This window comes from Aquarana catesbeiana, linkage group LG04, assembly GCF_042186555.1.
Source record: "Aquarana catesbeiana isolate 2022-GZ linkage group LG04, ASM4218655v1, whole genome shotgun sequence".
NCBI classification, from domain to species: Eukaryota; Metazoa; Chordata; class Amphibia; order Anura; family Ranidae; genus Aquarana; species Aquarana catesbeiana.
Genome location: NC_133327.1, coordinates 248,815,449 through 248,843,267, shown reverse-complemented (window position 1 = coordinate 248,843,267; position 27,819 = coordinate 248,815,449). Strand labels below are relative to the sequence as shown.

General features: G+C 44.3%; 1 protein-coding gene across 3 annotated transcripts in view; it reads right to left on the bottom strand.

Moving 5' to 3' along the window:
• LOC141139850 (probable cation-transporting ATPase 13A5) overlaps positions 1-27,819 on the bottom strand; it is a 356,120-nt gene that overhangs the window by 103,205 nt on the left and 225,096 nt on the right. For all 3 annotated transcript variants that reach the window (XM_073626380.1, XM_073626382.1, XM_073626381.1), the window contains exon 21: positions 3,949-4,028. In XM_073626380.1, coding sequence (XP_073482481.1) covers positions 3,949-4,028 — 80 coding nt within the window. The remainder of the gene's footprint in view (positions 1-3,948; positions 4,029-27,819) is intronic.

Sequence of the window (27,819 nt, the reverse complement as noted above, 5' to 3'; positions counted from 1 at the left end):
ATGGCGTAGGGTCCCCCCCAAAATCCATACCAAACCCTTGTCAAAGCAAGCAGCCTGGCAGGCCAGGATGGGTGGGGTCAAGCGAGCGTCTCCCCTTCTGAACCATATCAGGCTGCTTGCCCTGAACATGGGGAGGGAGCTTTGGGGTCCCCCCAAAGCACCTTTTTCCCGTGTTGATGGGGACAAGGGCCTCATCCCCACAACCCTGGCCCAGTGGTTATGGGGGTCTGCAGGCGAGAGCTTATCAGAATCTGGAAGCCCCCTTTAACAAGGGGCCCCGGGATCCCACCTCCCCATGTGAATGGGTATGGGGTACATTGTACCCCTACCCATTCACCAAAAAATGTGTCAAAAAGTAAAAACTACAATACACAGTTTTTGACAATTCATTTATTAAAAAAGTAAAAAAAAAAAAAAAGTGTCCCGCGATGTCCATCCATCTCTAATCATGCCGCCTGACAGACCCAAAAAAATAGAGAAAAAAACCTCCACCTCGATGGGAGGTGTTCCGCTGACTGCTGTCTCTTGGCTGTGACAGCTGTTATATAGGCAAGGGCGCGGCTACCCAGGAAAATAAGCGAGTGACCCCACCCGTTCTGATGTCATGTGCCCTCAGAGGGGGCGGGGTCATCCGGTTACATCAGTGGGTGGCCCCGCCCTTGCCTATATAAGAGCTGTCACAACAAAAAGACAGCAGTCGCCGGGAGGCCTCTCATGGAGGCGGAGCTTTTTTATTTATTTTTTTTTATACTTTTCGGGTCTGTCGGGTAGCGCGATTAAAGATGGATGGACATTGTGGGACACTTTTTTTCTTTTTTAATAAAGAAATTGTCAAAAACTATTGTGGTTTTTACCTTTTTGACACTTTTTTGGTGAATGGGTAGGATTGTACCCCATACCCATTCACATAGGGTGGCGGGATCTGGGGCCCCCTTGTTAAAGGTGGCTTCCAGATTCCTATAAGCCCCCAGGCCCGCAGACCTCCACAACTAATGGACAGGGTTGTGGGGACAAGGTCCTTGTCCCCATCAACATGGGGGACCCCAAAACACCCTCCCCATGTTGAGGGCATGTGGTCTGGTATGATTCAGGAGGGGGGGCGCACGTCCATCCTGTCCTCCAGACTGCATGTTTGGATAAGGGTCTGGTATGAATTTTGGGGGGGACCCAAAAATGTTTTTACATTTTGGGGTGGAGTTCCCCTTAAAAATCCATACCAGACCCGAAGGGCCTGATATAGATTTTGGAGAGGACCCACGCTGTTTAAAAAAAAAAAAAATAATTAAAAATGTTTTTCTTGATATTTATCTATATTGCCAGGAGTCGGCAATACATTACAGCCGCAAGCAATTTTAAATGACTTTTTTCCTTTAGAAATGTCATTTTGCTGCGCCACTGTGAAACACATCAGACAGATGTGCCACTTTACAGGCAGACTAATAGGGACTCATTTTTATTGTTTCACTTTAAGCTTTATTAAAATCACTGCTCCTGAAAAAACGGTTGTTTTAAAAACTTTTTTTTTGCATTGATACATGTCTCCTGGGGTAGTACCTGGGTCCCCATACACTTTAATGGCAATAACTTGCATATAAGCCTTTAACATTAGCACTTTTGATTTTTCATGTTCATATCCCATAGACTTTAATAGGGTTTGCATTTTCGCACAAATTTTTTGCCTGTTTGCATGTTCTGGTGGTATTAATGAATTGACGGTCCCAACAATACACATAAAATTCATTGAAAGTCATTGAAAAATAATAAAGAAAAAAATGTGTGGGGGTCCCCCAAAATTCCATTACCAGGCCCTTCAAGTCTGGTATGGATATTAAGGGGAACTCTGCACCAAAATTTTTAAAAAAATGGCATGGGGTTCCCCCAAAAATCCACACCAGACCCTTATCCGAGCATGCAACCTGGCAGGCCGCAGGAAAAGAGGGGGGGACGCGAGAGCGCCCCCCCTCCTGAACCGTACCAGGCCACATGCCCTCAACATTGGGAGGGTGCTTTGGGGTAGCCCCCCCAAAGCACCTTGTCCCCATGTTGATGGGGAGAAGGGCCTCATCCCCACAACCCTTCCCCATTGGTTTTGAGGGTCTGTGGGCGAGGGGCTTATCGGAATCTGGAAGCCCCCTTTAACAAAGGGGACTCCCAGGCACCAGCCCCCCCGTGTGAAATGGTAATGGGGTACATTGTACTCCTACCATTTCACCCAAAAAAAAAAAACACACACACAGCTTGGCACAAGTCCTTTATTAAAAAAAAATTCCAGCAATGTAATCCTACGATCCACGAATGATACAGCCTCCTCCATAGGAGGCGCCTGGCAGAATGACGCGCGACTCGGATGACTGTTTTTAAATAACCGAGGGCGGGGCCACCCGTGACGTGGACAGGTGACCCCGCCCCCTCTGACGCAAGGGGAATTGCCAGGGTTACCCAGTAGAATGAGAAACCCCCGTTATATCAGAGGGGGCGGGGTCACCTGTACATGTCACTGGGTAACCCCAGCATTTCCCCTTGCATCAGAGGGAGGCGGGGTCACCTGTACGTGTCACTGGGTAACCCCGGCATTTCCCCTTGTGTCAGAGGGGGTGGGGTCACCCGTACATGCCACTGGGTAACCCCGGCATTTCCCCTTGCGTCAAAGGGGGGTGGGGTCATCCTTCCATGTCACAGGTGGCCCCGCCCTCGGTTATTTAAGAACTGTCATCCGAGTCACACGTCATTCTGCCGGGTGCCTCCTATGGAGGAGGCTGTATAGTTCGTGGATCGTAGAAGGATTTTTTTTTTTTTTATTAAAGGACTTGTGCCAAGCTGGGTGTGTTTTTTTTTCCTTTTTTGTCACTTTTTTGGGTGAAATGGTAAGCGTACAATGTACCCCATTACCATTTCACACAGGGGGGCTGGGATCTGGGAGTCCCCTTTGTTAAAGGGGGCTTCCAGATTCCGATAAGCCCCCCGCCGCAGACCCCCACAACCACTGGGCAAGGGTTGTGGGGATGAGGCCCTTGTCCCCATTAACATGAGGACAAGGTGTTTTGGGGGGCTACCCCAAAACACTCTCCCAATGTTGAGGGCATGTGGCCTGGTACAGTTCAGGAGGGGGGCGCTCTATCGTCCCCCCTCTTTTCCTGCAGCCTGCCAGGTTGCGTGCTCGGATAAGGGTCTGGTATGGATTTTTGGATGGAACCCCACGCCATTTTTTTTGTAAATTTTGGCGCAGAGTTCCCCTTAATATCCATACCAGACCTGAAGGGCCTGGTAATGGAATTTTGGGGGGCCCCCACACATTTTTAAAAAAATTAATTTTTCAATGACTTTCAATGACTTTTATGTGTATTGACGGGACCGACAATTCATTAATAGCCGGCACTAGCGCTAGCACTTTTAAATGACTTTTTTCTCCTTTAGAAATGTAATTTTGCTCTCGGGCTGTTATAAACACGGGAAACATGCGCTACTTTACAGGCATACTATAGACACCCCCCAGGTATGAAATTTAAAGGAATATTTCACTTTTATTGTTTGACTTTAAGCAATATTAAAATCACTGCTCCCAAAAAAACTGCAGTTTTTTAAAACTTTTTTTTGCTTTGATACATGTCCCCTGGGGCAGGACCCAGGTCCCCAAACACTTTTTATGACAATAACTTGCATATTAGCCTTTAAAATTAGCACTTTTGATTTTTCACGTTCGAGTCCCATAGACTTTAACGGTGTTCGCGTGCTTGAACAAATTTTTTGCCTGTTCACATGTTCTGGATGTGAACCGAACCGGGGGGTGTTCGGCCCATCCCTAATGAATACATATAGCATAACAATAGATTTTTCTGAAACTGCTATACTGGGATGTTTTGGAACATTTCAAAAACTTCTGTAAGAATACAAATCTTCTACATGTTACAACAGAGGTGTAGGTTTTGTTATTAGGAAATATTAACTTACTTAATCTCTTGTAAATCATCAATAATGGTTGTTTTTTGCTTAGGTGTCATTCTACCAAAAATGGTAGCGTTAAGAAGAATCTAAAAAAACAAAACAGTATTAATACATTTTACTTACATTTCATTAGTAACAAACAGTTAAGCTTTAAAGTGGTTGTAACCCCCCCCCCCCCAAAAAAAAACATGCTCCTGTCCCTTTAGGGCACGAGATATAGCCCAGTGCTTTTGCCATGTCAATTGTCCTTTTCTATGTTGTACAATACCTGGCTGATCCTGCCTGTTCCTGTCTTCCCCTCTGTTGTAAACTGACCACGGATTATCATGGCTGCTGATCTCTGATAGCATGGTCAGTTTACGTGCCTCAGTCATCCAGTCATCCAGCTATCTCCTCATCTCCCCCACTCTCTCTCCGTGTCTCTTTCACAGTCTGTGTGAGAACCTGATCTCCTCCCTGCCCCTCCCCTCTCCTGCTGCCGAGATAGAGCAATGTTTTTCCCTGAAGCTACTCCTCCCCTCCCCTTTGTTAATCAGTTCCCACCCAGGCCAATTCTGACATTTCTCTCCTACATTTTTTTTGCCATAAAATTGCTTAGAACCCCCAAACATTTTATACTTTTTTTTCTAGCAGAGGCCCTAGAGAATAATGGGGATGTTGTAATTTTTTATGTCACATTGTATTTGTGCAGCAGTTTTTCCAACGCAATTGTTTTGGAAAAAATACACTTTAAATAATTTTATTGCACACAAACACTATATAATAAGCAATTTTTGTTAAAATATAAAAGATGATGTTACGCTGGGTAAATAGATACCAAGTGAAAATGTGGAAAACAAAAAGGAAAATTGCTGCGCTGAACCACTCAAATAAAAGCTGCTAACACTAAAACCAACAAAGCCCAAACAAGATAAAAAAAATACAAAAGTGTAGCGCTAAAAAAAAAACACCACTAGGTGCTTTTACTTTTTATCTTGTTGCTGATCACTATTTATGCAGTCATCTGCAACAGATGTTTGTATATTTTTTATTGAGATTCAACATCTTTAAAATTTATGACCTGCACCATATTGAGCCTTTTTCTTTTTATATACTATGGTTCCAATGTGACAATTTACCAATTGGTCGCTGGTTTCTGGTGCCTATACTGGAGATCCAAAGAACATTGGCTCAGAGGATCCATTTGAGCTCTGGATATCTGGTCGTGCCACATGGGGATCCACTCTAATCAATTGATTGAACGCCTGCACCCAGAACTATTCCTCTACAGGTTCTATCTACATCAGAGCTAGTTCCTCCAATGACCATTTAGCCTTCGGCCAATACAAGCCTGATTGACCCACTGTCGTATGACAGGTGGGTCCACCTTGTCCGGTAAGGAGTATATATCTACATTTTTTCTATCAGACAAATGCTTATCACGTTTTGAATGTGTATTACAACTACTTCTTGGATTGCACCATTCTTGACCTGGCACCGAGGAATTACAGTCCTTCCATTGGACACATGCCCTATGAAGTTTTTTCACACTTCTTTACTTAATGACTGAACTCTTACATGTTATGGTTATTATGCATTATTGTTTTGCACATTGATTTGTGTTTACAGCACCTCAATTATCATTCATTTTTACACACCTAGTGGTGTTTTTTTTAGCGCTACACTTTTGTATTTTGTATTTTTTAAATAGATACCAAACATGGCACGCTTTAAAATTGCGTACACATGTGGAACGGCGTCAAACTATGGTACCTCTATTAGTGATGCTTTAAAAGCCTTTGCACGCTACCAGTTTACAGTTACACAGGAGGTCTGGAGCTAGAATTGTAAATGTATTACTCCCACGGTGTCAGATAAAGATTAAGGGTACACTGCAGCAAACACCTGGTAAGCTGATCCTTAACAGATAAAGTGAAAAAAAAATGTAAAATGGTGATGTTGCGCTGTGAACCTACTAAAATTAATAAAATTACTATTACTAAAATAAAGTGTTGGTGTAAAGTTAGAACACACAATGCATATCAGTGCAATATTGCTGTGTTAAAGTGTGCAAAATTGTGTTAAAGTGCAAAGTGAAACAATATAAAGTGAAACAATATACAACAATAACAGGTGATGATAACTTAAAAATAATCACATATTGATAAACAGTGAAATAAACTGCCGTGAAATCCTAAAGTGAGTAACTATAATAAGCGTAAGTAAAAAGTCCAAATGTAAGTGAAAAGTTCAAATGTAAACTCTGTATCAGAGTATCTATGACATGTAAGCCAATTCCAGATAATACTGTGACAATCAAATGCAGTTAAGATGAGTGGTAAATCCCTCCTCCATAAAAGCAACGGCCAATGCCAGACCAATCCACTGTAGTGACACCTAAATGTGTACAAGCCCCTCATCTTACTGCTGTAAGGTTACAGCATGAAAAAATAAAAGTCAGCAATCAACAGAGGGTCCCTCTTTGATGGTTCCAGAGATGGATCGTAGTATGATTTATTCATGCTGTAACCTTACAGCAGTAAGGTGAGGGGCTTGTACAAATTTAGGTGTCACTACAGTGGATCGGCCTGGCATTGGCCATTGCTTACACGGTGGAGGGATTTACCACTCATCTCAACTGTATTTGATTGTCACAGTATTATCCGTGTAGCAATAACTCTCGGTGGAGCTGCTGGTTTAAGTGGGCTGTTGCCGTTACCTTCGTTACCTCTATTTCACCGGAACCGGGTCTAGGGTCCTGTTGAGTTTACCATATACACTGTAGGCACTGAACACTTGAGTATCTTTTCCAATGCTTTAATAAACGTAAATTGAAGGAAGTAGCAGGAAAGAGGTAGAAGGAAAGTTGCAGGGAAATACCTTTTCTTAGTGTTCTTTGTGTAGCATTAGGGATTGAAACTTGTAGCTGAATATACTCTCTCTCTCTGTAGAGTTGAATCTTTGCCCACCTGGATAGGTTTCTCTCACTAACTTAGCAGCCAGTACGTAGCACGAACAAAAGTCTCTGCCACAGACTTGATTGAAACAAAACCCGTACGATCCTCTGCCACAGGATGTATTGGTTCTTGGTGAACAACGAACACAGCACCAGGACCTTTAAGCCAGCCCGGCAGTGCTATGCGGTAGGATTACTTTAGGATACATCCTCCAACTGAGTCACCAGGCCCCTCTCCAGACCAGCACTCTGCATGATCCTTCGGTGACGGGTCCTCCCCTGGGATCTTCTCAGTTGTCCAGCTTCTTCACATAGGATAGACAGCTCAGGACCATTCCTCTGCCGCTGTGGTAGGCCCCAGACAAGCTTCTGGGCCCGCCCACACGCCGCAGCGCCGTGGGCCTCCCGATTGGAGGACCACGAGGTAGTACTCTTAGCGCATACCTGTCGGCCAGGAGGGCCAGCAGGTGGACGGAAAAAAAACCCCTAAAACATGGCGTCTGTCCCATAAATACCCTCTCCTAGAATGCAACTCGGAGGACCACCTTCGAGTTATCTCCGGGACAGAGGAGCACTTATACACTTCGTGTTGCCTTTCCAACACTGGCCCATAGTAACAACGACACCCACAGGCACAGTGTGAAATTACATACAACTCAACCGAGCTGGAACAGAGGCAAATCTGACTATATATGAACAGATAACCCACTAAATTTACCTATCAGCAGTAGATTAAAAATCTACCAGCGCTACATCTGGAATTGGCTTACATGTCATAGATACTCTGATACAGATTTTGCACAGGGGGGCCCTCTTTGATGGTTCCAGAGATGGATTGTAGTATGTCCTTCTTTGCTAACAAGCTCAGTATGGGGGGTGTGTAAAAATGGAAGAGAAATCCCAATAGCGTAATCCCATTTAAAACAAGCCAATTTATCAGAGTAAAAACGTAGATACACTCACTTTTGGTTAAAAAATACAGATAGTGCTCCACGAGTGCCGAGCTCGTATGTTTCCGTCACTTCCTAGTTTCGCCTATTGCTCCAATCCTGACATGTATCGTCATATCACATGACTTTATCAGGGGATAACAATAGGCTGTATTTGGTGTGTTTAACCACTTGACATCCGCGCTATGGCTGAAAGATGGCCACAGCGCGGACCTGAATTCCCGGGAGGCTGTCATATAACGGCCTCCCCTGTGCACGCGCCCTGTGCACGCCCTACCTATAGGTTAACATTATGGTGGCCATTTTGCGTTGGTCTCCCACAGGTTAACATTATAGCGGCCATTTTCCATTGGTCTCACATAGATCAACACAATGGCGGCTATTTTCCGCTGGTCTCCACATGGACCACATTATGGTGGCCATTATAAAGAAGTCCTAAGAACGTTGTAAATAGAGACATGAAAAAAATGCAATACACACCCCGGGAAAGTGTGTGAAATGAAATTATATCTGTATATGTACGTTTTAAAAACGACACACACACACATACACATACACATATATATAAAGGGGACCAGCATACATCACAAAAATGAATGCAAGGTGAAACACCTAACAACTCCTGAAAGGTGTATAAAATTACATGGCAAAAAAAAACAAACAAACAAAAACGAAGGAGCCTCAGGAGTACTGGAAATGGCGCAAAGGACAATATATACAGTGGGGACGAAAAGTATTCAGACCCCCTTAAATTTTTCACTCTTTGTTATATTGCAGCCATTTGCTAAAATAATTTAAGTTCATTTTTTTCTTTCTTTCATTTTCATTAATATTGACAGAAAAACACAGAATTGTTGACATTTTTGCAGATTTATTAAAAAAGAAAAACTGAAATATCACATTGTCCTAAGTATTCAAACCCTTTGCTGTGACACTCATATATTTAACTCAGGTGCGGTCCATTTCTTCTGATCATCCTTGAGATGGTTCTACACCTTCATTTGAGTCCAGCTGTGTTTGATTATACTGATTGGACTTGATTGGGAAAGCCACACACCTGTCTATATAAGACCTTACTGCTCACAGTGCATGTCAGAGCAAATGAGAATCATGAGGTCAAAGGAACTGCCTGAAGAGCTCAGAGACAGAATTGTGGCAAGGCACAGATCTGGCCAAGGTTACAAAAAAATTTCTGCTGCACTTCCTAAGAGCACAGTGGCCTCCATAATCCTTAAATGGAAGACGTTTGGGATGACCAGAACCCCTCCTAGAGCTGGCCAAAATGAGCTATCGGGGGGAGAAGACCTTGGTGAGAGAGGTAAAGAAGAAGCCAAAGATCACTGTGGCTGAGCTCCAGAGATGCAGTCGGGAGATGGGAGAAAGTTTTTTAAAAGTCAACCATCACTGCAGCCCTTCACCAATCGGGGCTTTATGGAAGAGTGGCCCAATTGAAGCCTCTCCTCAGTGCAAGACACATGAAAGCCTGCACGGAGTTTGCTAAAAAAACACCTGAAGAACTCCAAGATGGTGAGAAATAAGATTCTCTGGTCTGATGAGACCAAGATAGAACTTTTTGGCCTTAATTCTAAGTGGTATGTGTGGAGAAAACCAGGCACTCATTTCCTGTCCAATACAGTGCCAATAGTGAAGCATGGTGGTGGCAGCATCATGCTGTGGGGTTTTTTTTCAGCTGCAGGAACAGAACAACTGGTTGCAATCGAGGGAAAGATGAATGCGGCCAAGTACATGGATTTCCTGGACGAAAACCTTCTCCAGAGTGCTCAGGGGGGACTCAGACTGGGCCGAAGGTTTACCTTCCAACAAGACAATGACCCTAAGTACACAGCTAAAATAACGAAGGAGTGGCTTTACAACAACTCCATGACTGTTCTTGAATGGCCCAGCCAGAGCCCTGACTTAAACCCAATTGAGCATCTCTGGAGAGACCTAAAAATGGCTGTCCGCCAACATTTACCATCCAACCTGACAGAACCGGAAAGGATCTGCAAGGAGGAATGACAGAGGATCCCCAAAACCAGGTGTGAAAAACTTGTTGCATCTTTCCCAAAAAAGACTGGCTGTATTAGATCAAAAGGGTGCTTCTACTAAACACTGAGCAAAGGGTCTGAATACTTAGAACCATGTGATATTTCAGTTTTTACTTTTTTAATAAATCTGCAAAAATGTCAACAATTCTGTGTTTTTCTGTCAATATGGGGTGCTGTGTGTACATTAATGAGGAAAAAAATGAACTGATTTTAGCAAATGGCTGCAATATAACAAAGAGTGAAACATTTAAGGGGGTCTGAATACTTTCCATCCCCACTGTATTTAAAAGTATAAGAATTACATATATAACAATAGTCATAAATGGGAGCAGTAACAGGGGCAAACAGCCCATGTCATGCGATACTGGCTATAACAACTAGAGAATATATATGAAAAGTGACCACAAGGATAAATAAGGGATATTGGTGTCATATGTAAAGGTCAGACTTAAATAATGAAGCAGGATAATGTTTGTAGAAAATGCAGAAATGCTTGGAGAATATTTAAAAATTCTTAAAAAATATAAAAAAAATTATCAAAAATCATTAATAAAACAATTGAAATCAAACTCCATATTGAGTCCGTTGGGTGAATAGGTATCCATTAAAAATATCCATTTCGATTCAAGTTGGCTAATGCCCCGTACACACGGTCGGATTTTCCGATGGACAATGTCCGATCGGAGCGTGTTGTCGGAAATTCTGACCGTGTGTGGGCTCCATCGGACATTTTCCATCGGATTTTCCGACACACAAAGTTGGAGAGCAGGAGATTAAATTTTCCGACAACAAAATCCGTTGTCGGAAATTCCGATCGTGTGTACACAAATCCGACGGACAAAGTGCCACGCATGCTCAGAATAAATAAAGAGATGAAAGCTATTGGCCACTGCCCCGTTTATAGTCCCGACGTACGTGTTTTACGTCACCGTGTTTAGAACGATCGGATTTTCCGACAACTTTGTGTGACCGTGTGTATGCAAGACAAGTTTGAGCCAACATCCGTCGGAAAAAATCCTAGGATTTTGTTGTCGGAATGTCCGAACAAAGTCCGACCGTGTGTACGGGGCATAAGAGTTCTTACCTTGTGGCCCCCCCGCCAGTGTCGTGTATAGGGTACAATCCCCCAAAACTTCAAGTGTGTGGGGATTTTGTTGTGATATTTGGCGAAGTGTTTAGAAACACTATGCTTATCATAACCTTTTAATATATTCTGCACATGTTCTTTAAGGCGAATCCTCAGGAGTCTTTTGGTGCGGCCAATATACAGAAGCCCACAGCTACACACTAGGGCGTACACTGCTCCTTCAGTGTTACACCCTATGAATTCCTGTATGTCATAGGTAGTGCCATTACTGGTAGATTTAAACTGTAGCTTCTTTTCATTGGGGCGTTTCGTCCGGGTACATGCAAAACATCTATTATATGGATAAAAACCTTTACCAGTAAAAAATGTAAAACTCTTCTTTGGGGGATCTACAATGCTTTTTACTAGCTGGTCACGGATAGGGATGAGCTTCATGTTCGAGTCGAACCCATGTTCGACTCGAACATCGTCTGTTCACCCGTTCGCCGAATTGCCAACTATATGGGTCGTTCGCGCCAATTTGTGTGTCACGGCCCATAATTCACTGCGGCATCGCAGTGCATTGCTGGCTGATGATTGCCCAAGCATGCACTATGACCCACATGCTTGGCCAATCACAGCGCCATCGGAACAGAGAGCCGTAATTGGCCAAAGCCAAGGAGACTTTGGCCAAATATGGCTTAAGGGATTTAGTACACGCCTCACAATATATAAGGCCGCCTGCACGGCGGCCCTGTGTAGTGTGTGTGTTCCGGCGTTGAAAGAGATAGACAGAGAGACAGTGTCATTTGATTTAAGTTAGATAGATTAGGCAGGACAGTCATTGAGTTAGCTGCACTTACAGTGTATTGTGTATATATTGTAACATTGGGGGTTGGTTTAGCTTAAAGGTAGAGCTTACCAGTGAGCTGAGTCCACGCCAGATATGCAGTTTTAAGGGCTTATAGGCCCACTTTTATTAAAGAAAGAAAATGTCCGATAACAGAAGAGTTGCCCACACAGGGGTTTCAGCTTTCCACAGCAACAATGTAAGTTCAATCAAAAATACCAAGCCACCTGGCTCTCTTTAGCAGCACTGCTGCTCAAACTTATGCTTCAGCCCTCTCGGCTCTATAACAGAGTTCCTGTAAACCCAGTACCTCAGCACTCTTTTCCAGCTTCCTTTTCCAGCCCACAGGCTTGGACCCTCTGTCTGCTCTGACAGACAGACATGTGCAGACATGCACACTTCTCCCTTGCTTGCCTGGACTCCTCGGGAGTGTGGAGCAGTCTCCAACTGGGAGCCTTGAGGTCTTCCCATATCTTCATTATAAGTGCTGTGCTCACACCCTGCTGGTAATCTCCAAAGTCTGGACACAGGGTTGGAGATCCCGTCCCACCCAAGACACTATGGAATCTCCAAACTACAGAGCCCCATGACCGAATACCAAAACCTGGAGAAAGCTGTGAAAGCAGTTTTCTCCAGTCCACATTTATGCTCTGTAGCCTTGCACCAAGCAAATGGGCATACCCTGTGTCCCCCAAACTATCAATTTTACCTTGACAGCATCTCCTACTGTCACAATATATATATGCATCCCAGGTGTTGTATATATATATATATATATATATATATATATATACACTGTATTCAGTTTAGCTAGATCAGTTCCTGTTATCTTCCTACTGACAGGCAGGCTTGTCTTGTTACAGTATTAACAGCTACCTGAAGAAAATTGCTGGTGTTCTTTTGATCCTATTAGTACCACAGTCAGGCAGCTAGACTATTTACAGTTAGTGTAGTGTGTCCTCCTCACAGTGTTCAGTTAAAGCTACAAGTTAGTTTAGTGTGACCTCTGCACAGTGTTCAGCTAAAACTACAAGTTAGTGTAGTGCGTCCTCCTCACAGTGTTCAGATAAAGCTACAAGTTAGTTTAGTGTGACCTCTGCACAGTGTTCAGCTAAAGCTACAAGTTAGGGTAGTGCGTCCTCCTCACAGTGTTCAGCTAAAGCTACAAGTTAGTGTAGTGCGTCCTTCTCACAGTTCAGCTAAAACTACAAGTTAGTGTAGTGCGACTTCTGCACAGTGTTCAGCTAAAGCTACAAGTTAGTGTAGTGCGTCCTCCTCATAGTGTTCAGCTAAAACTACAAGTTAGTGTAGTGCGTCCTCTGAACAGTGTTCAGCTAAAGCTACAAGTTAGTGTAGTGCGTCCTCCTCACAGTGTTCAGCTAAAACTACAAGTTAGTGTAGTGCGAGCTCTGCACAGTGTTCAGCTAAAGCTACCTGTAGAAGGTTGGTGGTGTTTTCCTGATCCTATCACTACCGCAGGCAGCTAAATAAGCTACAAGTTAGTTTTTTGCGAGCTCTGCACAGTGTTCACCTAAAGCTACCTGTAGAAGGTTGGTGGTGTTTTCCTGATCCTACCACTACCGCAGGCAGCTAAATAAGCTACAAGTTAGTGTAGTGCGTCCTCCTCACAGTGTTCAGCTAAAACTACAAGTTAGGGTAGTGTGTCCTCCTCACAGTGTTCAGCTAAAGCTACAAGTTAGTGTAGTGCGTCCTCCTCACAGTGTTCAGCTAAAACTACAAGTTGGTGTAGTGCACAGTGTTCAACTAAAGCTACAAGTTAGGGTAGTGCGTCCTCCTCACAGTGTTCAGCTAAAGCTACAAGTTAGTTTAGTGCGTCCTCCTCACAGTGTTCAGCTAAAACTACAAGTTAGTGTAGTGCTATCACTACCGCAGGCAGCTAAATAAGCTACAAGTTAGTTTTTTGCGAGCTCTGCACAGTTTTCAGCTAAAGCTACCTGTAGAAGGTTGGTGGTGTTTTCCTGATCCTATTACTACCACAGGCAGCTAAATAAGCTACAAGTTATTTTTTTGCGAGCTCTGCACAGTGTTCACCTAAAGCTACCTGTAGAAGGTTGGTGGTGTTTTCCTGATCCTATCACTACCGCAGGCAGCTAAATAAGCTACAAGTTATTTTTTTGCGAGCTCTGCAGTGTTCACCTAAAGCTACCTGTAGAAGGTTGGTGGTGTTTTCCTGATCCTATCACTACTGCAGGCAGCTAAATAAGCTACAAGTTAGTTTTTTGCGAGCTCTGCACAGTGTTCACCTAAAGCTACCTGTAGAAGGTTGGTGGTGTTTTCCTGATCCTATCACTACCACAGGCAGCTAAATAAGCTACAAGTTCATTGTTTGCGAGCTCTGCACAGTGTTCACCTAAAGCTACCTGTAGAAGGTTGGTGGTGTTTTCCTGATTCCATCACTACCGCAGGCAGGTAAATAAGCTACAAGTTAGTTTTTTGCGAGCTCAGCACAGTGTTCAGCTAAAGCTACCTGTAGAAGGTTGGTGGTGTCTTCCTGATCCTATCACTACCGCAGGCAGCTAAATAAGCTACAAGTTAGTTTTTTGCGAGCTCTGCACAGTGTTCAGCTAAAGCTACCTGTAGAAGGTTGGTGGTGTTCTCATACTACAGGCAGGCAGTTGATTTTGCTAGCTGCAGTATCAGTATATATATATATATATATATATATATATATATATATATATATATATCCCAGCTTAGTGCAGCTACAGGCCATTAGTATGTCTGGAAGGCCAACAAGGAGAGGCAAACAGTCACAAGCCAATAGAGGCAACAGTGCTGGTCATGGAGATGGTGCATCCTCATCAGCACGTGGCTGTGGGACACGCTTGGCCTTTTTTTTCGGCAGCTAGCCGTGTTGAGCCGCAACATGTGGAAGACTTGGTCGAGTGGATGACCAAGCCATCCTCATCCTCCTCATCCTCTCTCACCCATGCTCAGGGTACTTTGTCTGGCAAAGCAGCTGCCAATACGGCTTCTTCCCTCGGCTCAATGGCATCAGTGACTCCTTCCCTAGCCCCACCATGTCCTCCTGAGGAGTCCCTCAAACTGTTTGACCACAGTGTTGGGTACATGCTCCAGGAGGATGCCCAGTGTTTAGAAGGCTCTGATGATGATACTGAGCTAGATGAAGGCAGTAACGTGAGCACGGACATAGGGGGTGCCCAAGAAGGACAGCAATCTGGCAGTCATGCTCCCCCTGCTGCAGCATACTGCCAGGTTTGCTCCAGTGATGAGGAGGAGGGGATGATGAGGTCACTGACTCAACGTGGGTGCCTGATAGGAGAGAGGAGGAGGAGGAGGCACATCACCAACGAGGCAGGATGCCCTCCAGGGGCCAGCCTAAGGGCAGCACACTGACTGCATCACACCCCAAAGCTCCGCATGTGCAGGGTGCTGCTGTCTCTGTGCGTTATTCCAAAAGTTCTTTGGTGTGGGCCTTTTTTGAGACTAGTGCATCAGATCGCACCGCTGCTATTTGCAACATATGTCTCAAGCGTTTCTCGCGTGGCCAAAACATCTCCCGCTTGGGCACCACATGCTTGACCAGACATATGTTGACCTGTCATGCAATTCGTTGGCAAGCGTATCTAAAAAACCCACACCAAAGAACAAAGAGGACCTCCCCTTGCTCCTCATCAGCTGAGATCTCCAACCCCACTATACCTTCAGTCCTCTCTGAGACCTGCACTGAGAGGAATGAAGGTATAGAATTAGGTGTGTCACAGCCAAGTACTTGTGGGCAATCTGCTTTCGGTACACCGATGTTAGATTTTACCAGGCAAATTGCCCTGCCCCAGCTGCTGTACCACCGAAAGAAGTTCGCTCCCAGCCATTCACATGCCCAGCAGTTGAATGCTAGCTTGGCAAAATTGCTAGCACTTCAACTGCTGCCTTTTCAGTTGGTAGACTCTTCCCCCTTCCGTGAGTTTGTGGAATGTGCGGTTCCTCAGTGGCAGGTACCCAAATGCCACTTTTTCTCACGGAAGGCGATTCTGGCTCTCTACCGGCATGTGGAAGGCAATGTCCATGCCTCGCTGGAAAGGGCGGTCAGCGGTAAGGTGCATATTACCGCTGACTCATGGTCCAGCAGGCATGGACAGGGACGTTACCTAAGGTTCACCGCGCATTGGGTGACTCTCCTGGCAGCTGGGAAGGACAAGGTGCAGTAGTGTTGGAGGTTGTTCCGCCACCACGCCTCCAAAATGCCACTACTAATGATTGTGACACACCTCTCTCCTCCACCCCCTCCTCTTCTTCTTCCTCCATGGCCTCTTCCTGTGCTTGGTCCTCGGAACCAGCGGTGCTCCGTAGCCGTTCAAGGGGCTATGCAAGTATGCAGGCCAAAAGATGCCATGCGGTGCTTGAGCTGGTGTGCTTGGGGGACAGGAGCCACACTGGGGCAGAGGTTCTGTTAGCTCTGCAGGGGCAGGTTCAGAGGTGGTTGATGCCATGCCAACTTAAGGCAGGAATGGTGGTTTGCGACAATGGCACCAACCTCCTCTCTGCCCTCTGACAGGGACAAATGACCCATGTGCCCTGTTTGGCTCACGTCCTTAACTTGGTGGTGCAGCGGTTCTTGGGCAGGTACCCGGGCTTATAGGATGTCCTGAGGCAGGCCAGGAAAGTCTGTGTGCATTTCAATGAGTACCTGTGCGACTATGGCACCAGGACAGGGTCAGGGGACCTGTTTTTTTTTTCCCACACCAGTGGGCCATGATCAGGGATGCATGCACTGTCCTGTCACCATTTGAGGAGGCCACGAGGATGGTGAGCAGCGACAGTGCATGCATCAGTGACACTGTCCCCCTTGTCCACCTGTTGGAGCACACGCTGCGTGGAATAATGGACAGGGCACTTGATGCAGAGGCAGGAAGAGGAGGACTTCCTTAGCTCTCAAGGCCCCCTTTATCCAGACAGTGTTCCTGCATGCCCGCCGATCACACAGGAAGAGGAGGAGGAGGAGGAGGAGGATTGTGTCAGTATGGAGGTGGAGCCTGGTACTCAGCATCAGCAGCAGTCTTTAAGGGATCAGTCCCAAGAAACCCATGGACTTGTACGTGGTTGGGAGGAGGTGGCTGCGGACCATGTCGTCCTTAGTGACCCAGAGGACTTCGGACCGAATGCCCCAGCAAACCTACGCTGCATGGCCTCCCTGATCCTGCAAAGCCTGTGTAAGGATCCTCGTATTCGTGGTATCAAGGAGAAGGACCAGTACTGGCTGGCAACCCTCCTTGATCCACGTTACAAGGGTAAGGTTGCGGACCTTATCTTGCCATCGCAGAGGGAGCAGAGGATGAAACATCTTCGGGAGGCCTTGCAGAAATGTCTGTGCAATGCATTCCCAGAGACTGGGAGGTTACAAACTCCTGTTTCTGGACAACGCGTTGCTGAGGCTTCGGTCAGTCAAAGAAGGAGCGGTGGAGAAGGTGGCCATCTGACCAATGCATTCAGACAATTTTTTAGTGCGCAGCCCCAAGGTATGGTCAGTTCCAGCAACCATTGCCAGCGTCTTTTTTACATGGTGCAGGAATACCTAGGGGCAAGATCTGACTTGGACACCTTTCCCACTGAAAATCCTCTGGGTTACTGGGTCTTGAGGATGGATCACTGGCCAGAGCTTGCACAGTATGCAATTGAGCTACTGGCCTGTCCTGCATCTAGCGTTCTTTCGAAACGCACATTCAGTGCTGCTGGAGGCTTTGTAACTGATCACAGGGTGCGTCTGTCCACTGACTCGGTCGATCAACTGACCTTCATAAAAATGAATCAGTCTTGGATCACCACCAGCTACCAAGCACCTGATGCTGATGTAACCAAATAATTTTTTTTGAAATGTCAGATCCCTTCAAGACTGCCTATGCTGATGCTGAGTGACTATCCTGGGTAATTATCCTCTTCCTCCTCAATGATCACACTGATAGCTTGTAAGAACATTTTTGGTTCTGGGCGCTGCCACCAGTGCCTAAGGCCCAATTTTTCAGCCCCTGTTTAACAGGGGCGTGTAATTACAATTTTTGATGCAATACTTTGCAGCAGGACTCATTCCTGCGTTCCAACTAGAGTATCTGTGAGGGGTTGCAGTGTTGTGGCATCAGCACCAGTGCCTAAGGCCCAATTTTTCAGCCCGTTTAACAGGGGCATGTAATTACAATTTTTGATGCAATAATTTGCAGCAGGGCTCATTTCTGCGTTCCAACTAGAGTATCTGTGAGGGGTTGCAGTGTTGTGGCACCAGCACCAGTGCCTAAGGCCCAATTTTTCAGCCCCTGTTAAACAGGTTTGTATAATTACAATTTTTGATGCAATACTTTGCAGCAGGGCTCGTTCCTGCGTTCCAACTAGAGTATCTGTGAGGGGTTGCAGTGTTGTGGCAGCAGCACCAGTGCCTAAGGCCCAATTTTTCAGCCCCTGTTTAACAGGGGCATGTAATTAGAATTCTTGATCTAATATTTCACAGCAGGGCCCGTTTCTGCGCCCACCAAGCGCGAGTGAGGACTTTCAGTGTTGTGGCACCAGCGCCACCACCACCACCAAAGGCCCAATTTTTCTGCCCCTGTTCAACAGGGGCATGTAATTACAATTCTTGATCTAATATTTCACAGCAGGGCCCTGTGAGGGCTTACAGTGTTGTGGCCACAACAATACCTAAGGCCCAAATTTCTGCTGAGTATATAGGGCAGGCCCCTACTTTCAAACATCCAACTTACAAACGACTCCTAGTTGCAAACGGAAGGAGACAACAGGAAGTGAGATGAAATCTACCCCTAGGAAGGGAAATTCTCTCCTGTAAGAGTTAATATGGGAAAAATATTTCTCCTTTCCACTGATGCTTTATCACCAATCCTTGTTTCACAAAAAACCCCAAATTTTCAAAAACATTTGTCATTGGGACAAAAAGTGAGGTGAAATCTTCTGAAGAGGAGCACAGACAGCAAAACAAATGTCACAGAGGTGATAACCCTTCCCTATGTTTTCCAAAAAGCTTAAAATAGATTTTTTGGCTCTAGCTAAACACGTTAAAAATGTACCAGTTCAAAATTACAAACAGATTCTACTTAACAACAAACCTACAGTCCCTGTCTTGTTTGCACTGCCTGTATACTGCTGTTCAGAGTACAGAGCCTGTATACTGCTGTTTCCTTTTTTAATTTGGGTGTGGGGTTCCCCTTAATATCCATACAAGACCCAAAGGGCCTGGTAATGGACTGGGGGGTACCCATGCCGTTTGTCTCACTGATTTTCATCCATATTTCCAGGACCCGACATTACATTAAAGCCGCAAGCAGTTTTAAATGACTTTTTTTCCTTTAAAAATGACATTTTGTGCAGGGACTGTTCTAAGCACGGGAAACACATGCCACTTTACAGGCATACTATAGACACCCCCCAGGTACGATATTTAAAGGAATATTTCACTCTTTTTTTTTTTTTTTTTACTTTAAGCATCATTAAAATCACTGCTCCCGAAAAAACGGCCGTTTTTAAAAGTTTTTTTTGCATTGATACATGTCCCCTGGGGCAGGACCCAGGTCCCCAAACCCTTTTTAGGACAAAACCATGCAAATTAGCCTTTAAAATGAGCACTTTTGATTTTGAACGTTCGAGTCTCATAGACGTCAATGGGGTTCTAACGTTCGTGCAAATTTTCGGTCCGTTCGCAGGTTCTGGTGTGAACCGAACCGGGGGGGTGTTCGGCTCATCCCTAGTCACGGATGGTAGGAGCTCTCCTATAGATAAACCTCGGTCTCTTAGGTAATATATCTTGGAGATGTCTATCAGATTTTAAAATGTGCCGTTGTATTATTTTTTCATTTTTTTTGTGTTGAATATTATAATCAAACACTAAGGGTACAAGATCTTGTTGACAGTTTGATATCTTATCTTTAATCAAATCTCCCCTGTTCATACAGTATGTGTCACTTCCACAATTTTCTCTTCTATGAATTCCTTGTCATAGCCTTTCTGTATAAATCTGTTTCCAATCATGTTAGCTTGTGTGAGAAAGTCTTCTACATTGATACAGTTATGTCTCAATCGCATAATCTGGCCTTTTGGAATATTGAAGAGCCAGTACTTATGATGGCAGCTTTTGATCGGTAAATAACTGTTTTGATCAACATTTTTGAAATGGGTTTTGGTGATGTATTTATCATTAACTCGAGATATTTCCAGGTCGAGGAAAGATATAGTATCTTCTTCAATTTGCCATGACAGGTTGATATTCCTGTCATTATTGTTAAGCTGATGAGTTCATCAGGTGGGTTATTGAAAATAGTTTCTTCCTCCCATTGGGCCATGAAAAGTCCTGCCATGCTAGGGGCAAACCTGGCTCACATGGCCACCCTGGTTTTTTGTTGATAATATTGATGACGATACCTAAAGTAACTGTGTTTAAGACAAAAATCGAGACTTTTGACAAGGAATTTTCTTTGCATACAGGGGAGTTTTGTGAATTTCCTGAGCTCCCATTTGGTTGCTTCACATGCCTGGTAATGAAGGATAATGGTATAGAGTGACGAAACATCTTCTGTCGCCATCAGCAATGGTCCTGTATCTGTTCTCTCTTCTAATAACTGTAACATTTGTTTAGTGTCTTTCAAATACGCTTTTGTTTTCTGAACTGCTGTTTGGAGATATTTATCAATATATTGGCCGATTCTTGCTGTTATTGATTCCATACCGTTCACAATGGGTCTGAATGGGGGGTTCGTCTTGTCTTTATGGATCTTTGGCAGTGCGTAAATAATTGGGGTCCAACATGCCTCTGGTATGAAGTATCTTACTTCCTTTTTGTTTAGTATATTTTTCTTGAGTCCTAAATGGACCACTTGTACTAATTCTTTTTTCCATTTAAATGTTTATGTTTCTTTGTCTTCTAGTAGTTTGAGCATGCCATTATGGTATTGTTCCACTGACTGAACAACGATACCCCCTCCTTTATCTGAGGGTCTAATCACAAGGTTTTTTTCTCTTAGTCAATTTCTGTATACCAATCATGGATCCCAATTATGGATCTTGGTTCTTCTTTCTTCTTAATCTTCAAATTCTTGATATCCTGCGTTATTAGATTCCTAAATACTTCATTGTGTTCGTTGTTTACTTTGGTATTAAAGATAGATTTATTTCTCAGATTACTATGTAATCTGTTGCGATCTGACATTAATTGGATTGCCCAACAAATACTTTTTTATATTCAGTTTTTTCATGTATTTTGGACTCTAATGTATGTTTGAAATTTGTCTAAATTCCGGTGCATATTTCAAACCCTTATCGAGTAACCCCTAATTCATCGTGTGTAAGTGGTACATTGGTAAGATTAAAAACCCCTTCTCCTACTATTCTCTTTTGCGTTTGTTTTCTCTTCCCTGCTCTGCATCCTATTTTCTTACCAGGCTTCTTCTCCTTTCCCTTGGTTCTTCCATTCTTCTAGGGGGATGATGTTCTGTTCCTCTCTCTAAAAAAGATCTGTTATGTCCTGATTCTGTATGGCTCCCATATTGATGTCTCTTTCGTCTGTCTTCTTCTCGGTAGTCTCTGAGGGGAGAGTAGTAATTGTATGTAGCAATAGGACTCCTCTCTCTTTGTCTGTATGACTCAGGTGGGGGACCTTTTCCTTCTCTGAATCCATAATACTGGGTAGGTCCAGGGCTTCTCTCATGTTGCCTCTGAGCATCATACTGTCCTCCTCTTGTATCTCTAGCCCCATGATTGGGTCTATTGTGAGCTGGGCTTCTATCATATTGTCTGTGGGGTTCATGGGGTGGGCCTCTGGTGTCTCTTGGTCCATTATTGGGTCTAGTCAAGTTATTATTGTATGTTATTTTGTTATTATTGTCCAGTGCTGTGGCTTCTTCCACCCTTTTTGGGGGGTGCGTTCCCAATGTGGGGGTCGTTTCCATGCATTATATGGCATGTTATTACTTGGTCATCTCTGTCTCTCATCATATCTCTGATATCTCTGGGACTCCTATGTCTATAATCTGTTTGTTCCCTAGGGGGTGATTTGGGAACATTATCTATTGGTGTTACATCTGTATGGTATGATTAAATCCTCACAACCTTCTCTGGTGTGGAATATGCAGACATAGGGTGGCTTTGCCACCTAAAAACTTGATCATTTTTAAAATCATTAATGTCTCTAGAGTCTTTTTTTGCTTTTCCTCTGTTGAATGTCTTTATCTTTCTTTGTCAAATCCTTATTCATTTGTGTAGTCAATGTTACATATTCTACCATCTCCTTGTGTACCACTAATTGTTCTTTAAGTTCAGCTATTGTCTGGTCAATCTTTCTAATTTTCTTTTGTTTCCTCTTGTCAAAAACAAGAAATTCTTACAAAGAGAGGTAAGATGGATTTTTAATCAGAAAGCCATATACCCACCAGTGTTAAATACAGCATTATCATACAAACCATTCCTCTGAAATATATTAATTAGTTGTGTTGTTTGTTTTGCTCTGCACTGGCTATTATCAGTATGTGCACTTTGTTGGTGTTAATGTCCGTATTTGGAGTGTCATACCCCTTGCTGACATAATTATTATATTTGTAAGTGCACTCGAATGCTATCTAATGTTTGCCACACATTCTTGCTTATTACATTGTATAGGCCATATTTTTTTATATATTTGAGATTGACCCTGCTTTATACATTTTTTATTTCAGTGTTTGAGGTCTATCTTTATGAATGATTATTGGCTTCATTCCAGCGTTCGTCTGCCATCTACCCCAGGGCAAGCTGCCATTGGTGCGGAAATTTGTGTGTTCCTGCATATGAAGGTGGAGCTCTCCTTTCCACCCTCACACCTCGTCCGCGCTACTAGTGTGTGAGTGATGGCGCAAACGCACCGATCCCCCTCGGATCTGTGCGCATGCGCATGTGCAGGGACGTCCAGACCAGAAGTGATGTCAGGGGTCACGTCCGACCCTTCACTTCCGGTGGGATCGTGAAGACATAAGATGGCGGTGTCAGCTTTTTGCCGACAACACGCATCTTGCTGTCTGTGCAGTGAGTCAAGTCACACACCGCTGCCGAATTTCCATCAGTGGAGGTATCTCTATCCCCATCATCTACTGTATTAGGTAAGAACTTCTAAAGTTTTGGGATGTATTGAATTATTATTTTGTGTTTATTTATTTATTGGCTGGGAGGCTATCATTTACTATCCAACAGCCGTTGCATTTTACATATATTATTTTAATACACTAAACAAATTGACTTTAACCTCCCTCCCAATTCCCCAGTAGCAAGTAACAATAATTATAAATAATTATTATTAAATTTATTTAAACTAAATAAATTGCTTAAATTATAATAAATAATTAATGATAAATAAATATACAGTGGGGCAAAAAAGTATTTAGTCAGCCACCAATTGTGCAAGTTCTCCCACTTAAAAAGATGAGAGAGGCCTGTAATTGTCATCATAGGTATACCTCAACTATGAGAGACAAAATGTGGAAACAAATCCAGATAATCACATTGTCTGATTTTTGAAAGAATTTATTAGCAAATTATGGTGGAAAATAAGTATTTGGTCAATATCAAAAGTTCATCTCAATACTTTGTTATATATCCTTTGTTGGCAATGACAGAGGTCAAAGGTTTTCTGTAAGTCTTCACAAGGTTGTCACACACTGTTTCTGGTTAGGGATGAGCCGAACACTCCCCTGTTCGGTTCGCACCAGAACATGCGAACAGGAAAAAAGTTCGCTCGAACACGCGAACACCGTTAAAGTCTATGGGACACGAACATAAATAATCAAAAGTGCTAATTTTAAAGGCTTATATGCAAATTATTGTCATAAAAAGTGTTTGGGGACCCGGGTCCTGCCCCAGGGGACATGGATCAATGCAAAAAAAAGTTTTAAAAACGGCCGTTTTTTCAGGAGCAGTGATTTTAATAACGCTTAAAGTCAAACAATAAAAGTGTAATATCCCTTTAAATTTCGTACCTAGGGGGTGTCTATAGTATGCCTGTAAAGGGGCGCATGTTTCCCGTGTTTAGAACAGTCTGACAGCAAAATGACATTTCGAAGGAAAAATTCCATTTAAAACTACCCGCGGCTATTGCATTGCCGACAATACACATAGAAGTTCATTGATAAAAACGGCATGGGAATTCAACACAGGGAAACCCCGAACCAAAAAAAAAGCGGAGTGGGGTCCCCCCAAAAATCCATACCAGACCCTTATCCGAGCACGCAACCTGGCAGGCCACAGAAAAAGAGGGGGGGACGAGAGTGCAGCCCCCCCCTGAACCGTACCAGGCCACATGCCCTCAACATTGGGAGGGTGCTTTGGGTAGCCCCCCAAAACACCTTGTCCCCATGTTGATGAGGACAAGGGCCTCATCCCCACAACCCTGGCCGGTGGTTGTGGGGGTCTGCGGGCGGGGGGCTTATCGGAATCTGGAAGCCCCCTTTAACAAGGGGACCCCCAGATCCCGGCCCCCCCCGTGTGAAATGGTAAGGGGGTACTTACCCCTACCATTTCACTAAAAAACTGTCAAAAATTTTAAAAATGACAAGAGACAGTTTTTGACAATTCCTTTATTTAAATGCTTCTTCTTTCTTCTATCTTCCTTCATCTTCTTCTTCTGGTTCTTCTGGCTCTTCTGGTTCTTCCTCCGGCGTTCTCGTCCAGCATCTCCTCCGCGCGTCTTCTATCTTCTTCTCCTCGTGCCGCTCCGCACCCATGGCATGGGGGGAGGATCCCGCTCTTCTCTTCATCTTCTTCTTCATCCTCTTCTCTTCTTCCTTCTTCTCTTCTTCATTTTCTTCTCCTGGCCGCTCCGCACCCATGCTGGCATGGAGGGAGGCTCCCGCTGTGTGACGGAGTCTCCTCGTCTGACGGTTCTTAAATAAGGGGGGCGGGGCCACCCAGTGACCCCCCCCTCTGACGCACGGTGACTTGACAGGACTTCCCTGTGACGTCACGGGGAATGCCACAGGGAAGTCCCGTCATGTCCCGTGTGTCAGAGGGGGTGGGGTCACCGGGTGGCCCCGCCCAACGTTATTAAAAAACCGTCAGACAAGGAGACGCCGTCACACAGCGGGAGCCTCCCTCCATGCCAGCATGGATGCGGAGCGGCCCGGAGAAAAAAATGAAGAAGAGAAGAAGGAAGAAGAGAAGAGGATGAAGAAGAAGATGAAGAGAAGAGCGGGAGCCTCCCCGGGAGCGGCCCGAGGAGAAGAAGATAGAAGACGCCGCGGAGGAGATGCTGGACGAGAACGCCAGAGGAAGAACCAGAAGAGCCAGAAGAACCAGAAGAAGATGAAGGAAAATAGAAGAAAGAAGAAGCATTTAAATAAAGGAATTGTCAAAAACTGTCTCTTGTCATTTTTAACATTTTTGACAGTTTTTTAGTAAAATGGTAGGGGTAAGTACCCCCTTACCATTTCACACAGGGGGGGGGCCGGGATCTGGGGGTTCCCTTGTTAAAGGGGGCTTCCAGATTCCGATAAGCCCCCCGCTCGCAGACCTTGTCCTCATCAACATGGGGACAAGGTGTTTTGGGGGGCTACCCCAAAGCACCCTCCCAATGTTGAGGGCATGTGGCCTGGTATGGTTCAGGAGGGGGGGTGCACTCTCGTCCCCCCTCTTTTCCTGCAGCCTGCCAGGTTGCGTGCTCGGATAAGGGTCTGGTATGGATTTTTGGGGGACCCCACGCTGTTTTTTTTTTTTTTTTTGGCGCGGGGTTCCCCTTAAAATCCATACCAGACCTGAAGGGTCTGGTATGGAATTTAGGGGGAACCCCACGTCATTTTTTTTTTATTTTGGCCGGGGTTCCCCTTAATATCCATACCAGACCTGAAGGGCCTGGTATGGAATTTAGGGGGACTCCCACGTCATTTTTTTTTAAAATTTTGGTTCGGGGTTTCCCTGTGTTGAATTCCCATGCCGTTTTTATCAATGAACTTCTATGTGTATTGTCGGCAATGCAATAGCCGCGGGTAGTTTTAAATGGAATTTTTCCTTCGAAATGTCATTTTGCTGTCAGACTGTTCTAAACACGGGAAACATGCGCCCCTTTACAGGCATACTATAGACACCCCCCAGGTACGAAATTTAAAGGGATATTACACTTTTATTGTTTGACTTTAAGCATTATTAAAATCACTGCTCCTGAAAAAACGGCCGTTTTAAAACTTTTTTTTGCATTGATCCATGTCCCCTGGGGCAGGACCCGGGTCCCCAAACACTTTTTATGACAATAACTTGCATATAAGCCTTTAAAATTAGCACTTTTGATTTCTCCCATAGACTTTTAAAGGGTGTTCTGCGGCATTCGAATTTGCCACGAACACCCCAAATTGTTCGCTGTTCGGCGAACTTGCGAACAGCCAATGTTCGAGTCGAACATGAGTTCGACTCGAACTCGAAGCTCATCCCTATTGCTGGTATGTTAGCCCATTCCTCCATGCAGATCTCCTCTAGAGCAGTAATGTTTTGGGGCTGTCGCTGGGCAACACAGACTTTGAACTTCCTCCAAAGGTTTTCTATAGGGTTGAGATCTGGAGACTGGCTAGGCCACTCCAGGACCTTGAAATGCTTCTTACGAAGCCACTCCTTCGTTGCCCGGGTGGTGTGTTTGGGATCATTGTCATGCTGAAAGACCCAGCCACGTTTCATCTTCAATGTCCTTGCTGATGGGAGGAGGTTTGCACTCAAAATCTCACGATACATGGCCCCATTCATTTTTTCATGTACACGGATCAGTCATCCTGTTCCCTTTGCAGAGAAACAGCCCCAAAGCATGAGGTTACCACCCCCATACTTCACAGTAGGTATGGTGTTCTTTGGTTGCAACTCAGCATTCTCTCTCCTCCAAACACGACGAGTTGTGTTTCTACCAAACAGTTCTACTTTGGTTTCATCTGACCATATGACATTCTCCCAATCCTCTTCTGGATCATCCAAATGCTCTCTAGCAAGCCTCAGATGGGCCTGGACATGTACTGGCTTAAGCAGGGGGACATGTCTGGCACTACAGAATCCCTGGCGGTGTAGTGTGTTACTGATGGTAGCCTTTGGTCCCAGCTCTCTGCAGGTCATTCACTAGGTCCCCCCGTGTGGTTCTGGGATTTTTGCTCACCGTTCTTGTGATCATTTTGACCCCATGGGGTGAGATTTTGCGTGGAGCCCCAGATCGAGGGAGATTATCAGTGGTCTTGTATGTCTTCCATTTTCTAATTATTGCTCCCACAGTTGATTTCTTCACACCAAGCTGCTTGCCTATTGCAGTTTCAGTCTTCCCAGCCTGGTGCAGGTCTACAATTTTGTTTCTGGTGTCCTTCAACAGCTCTTTGGTCTTCACCATAGTGGAGTTTGGAGTGTGACTGTTTGAGGTTGTGGACAGGTGTCTTTTATACTGATAACAAGTTCAAACAGGTGCCATTAATACAGGTAATGAGTGGAGGACAGAGGAGCCTCTTAAAGAAGAAGATACAGGTCTGTGAGAGCCAGAAATCTTACTTGTTTGTAGGTGACCAAATACTTGTTTTCCACCATAATTTGAAAATAAATTCTTTCAAAAAATCAGGCAATGTGATTGTCTGGATTTGTTTCCACATTTTGTCTCTCATAGTTGAGGTATACCTATGATGGCAATTACAGGCCTCTCTCATCTTTTTAAGTGGGAGAACTTGCACAATTGGTGGCTGACTAAATACTTTTTGCCCCACTGTATATAAACCTAAAATATTAAATATGTACAATTATTTATAACATTTCTATAGATTTCTTACTATAACATTATTATGGCATTATCTTTTTTATTTCTTATCCTTCTCAATGGATGCTGATATGCCGACTATCAATTTTGAAGTCGTCATTCCCAGCTTATTATGGTCATGAATATTATTATTTTTATAAATCTGTTCCTAGATTGTTATACTACCCTTAATCATATCGGCAATCATACACGGTCCAACTTCCCCACCGGCAATCCCGATTGGATCTGACTTCCACTGGGAACCAGCCCTGAGTTGTCTTATGATGGGCGGATG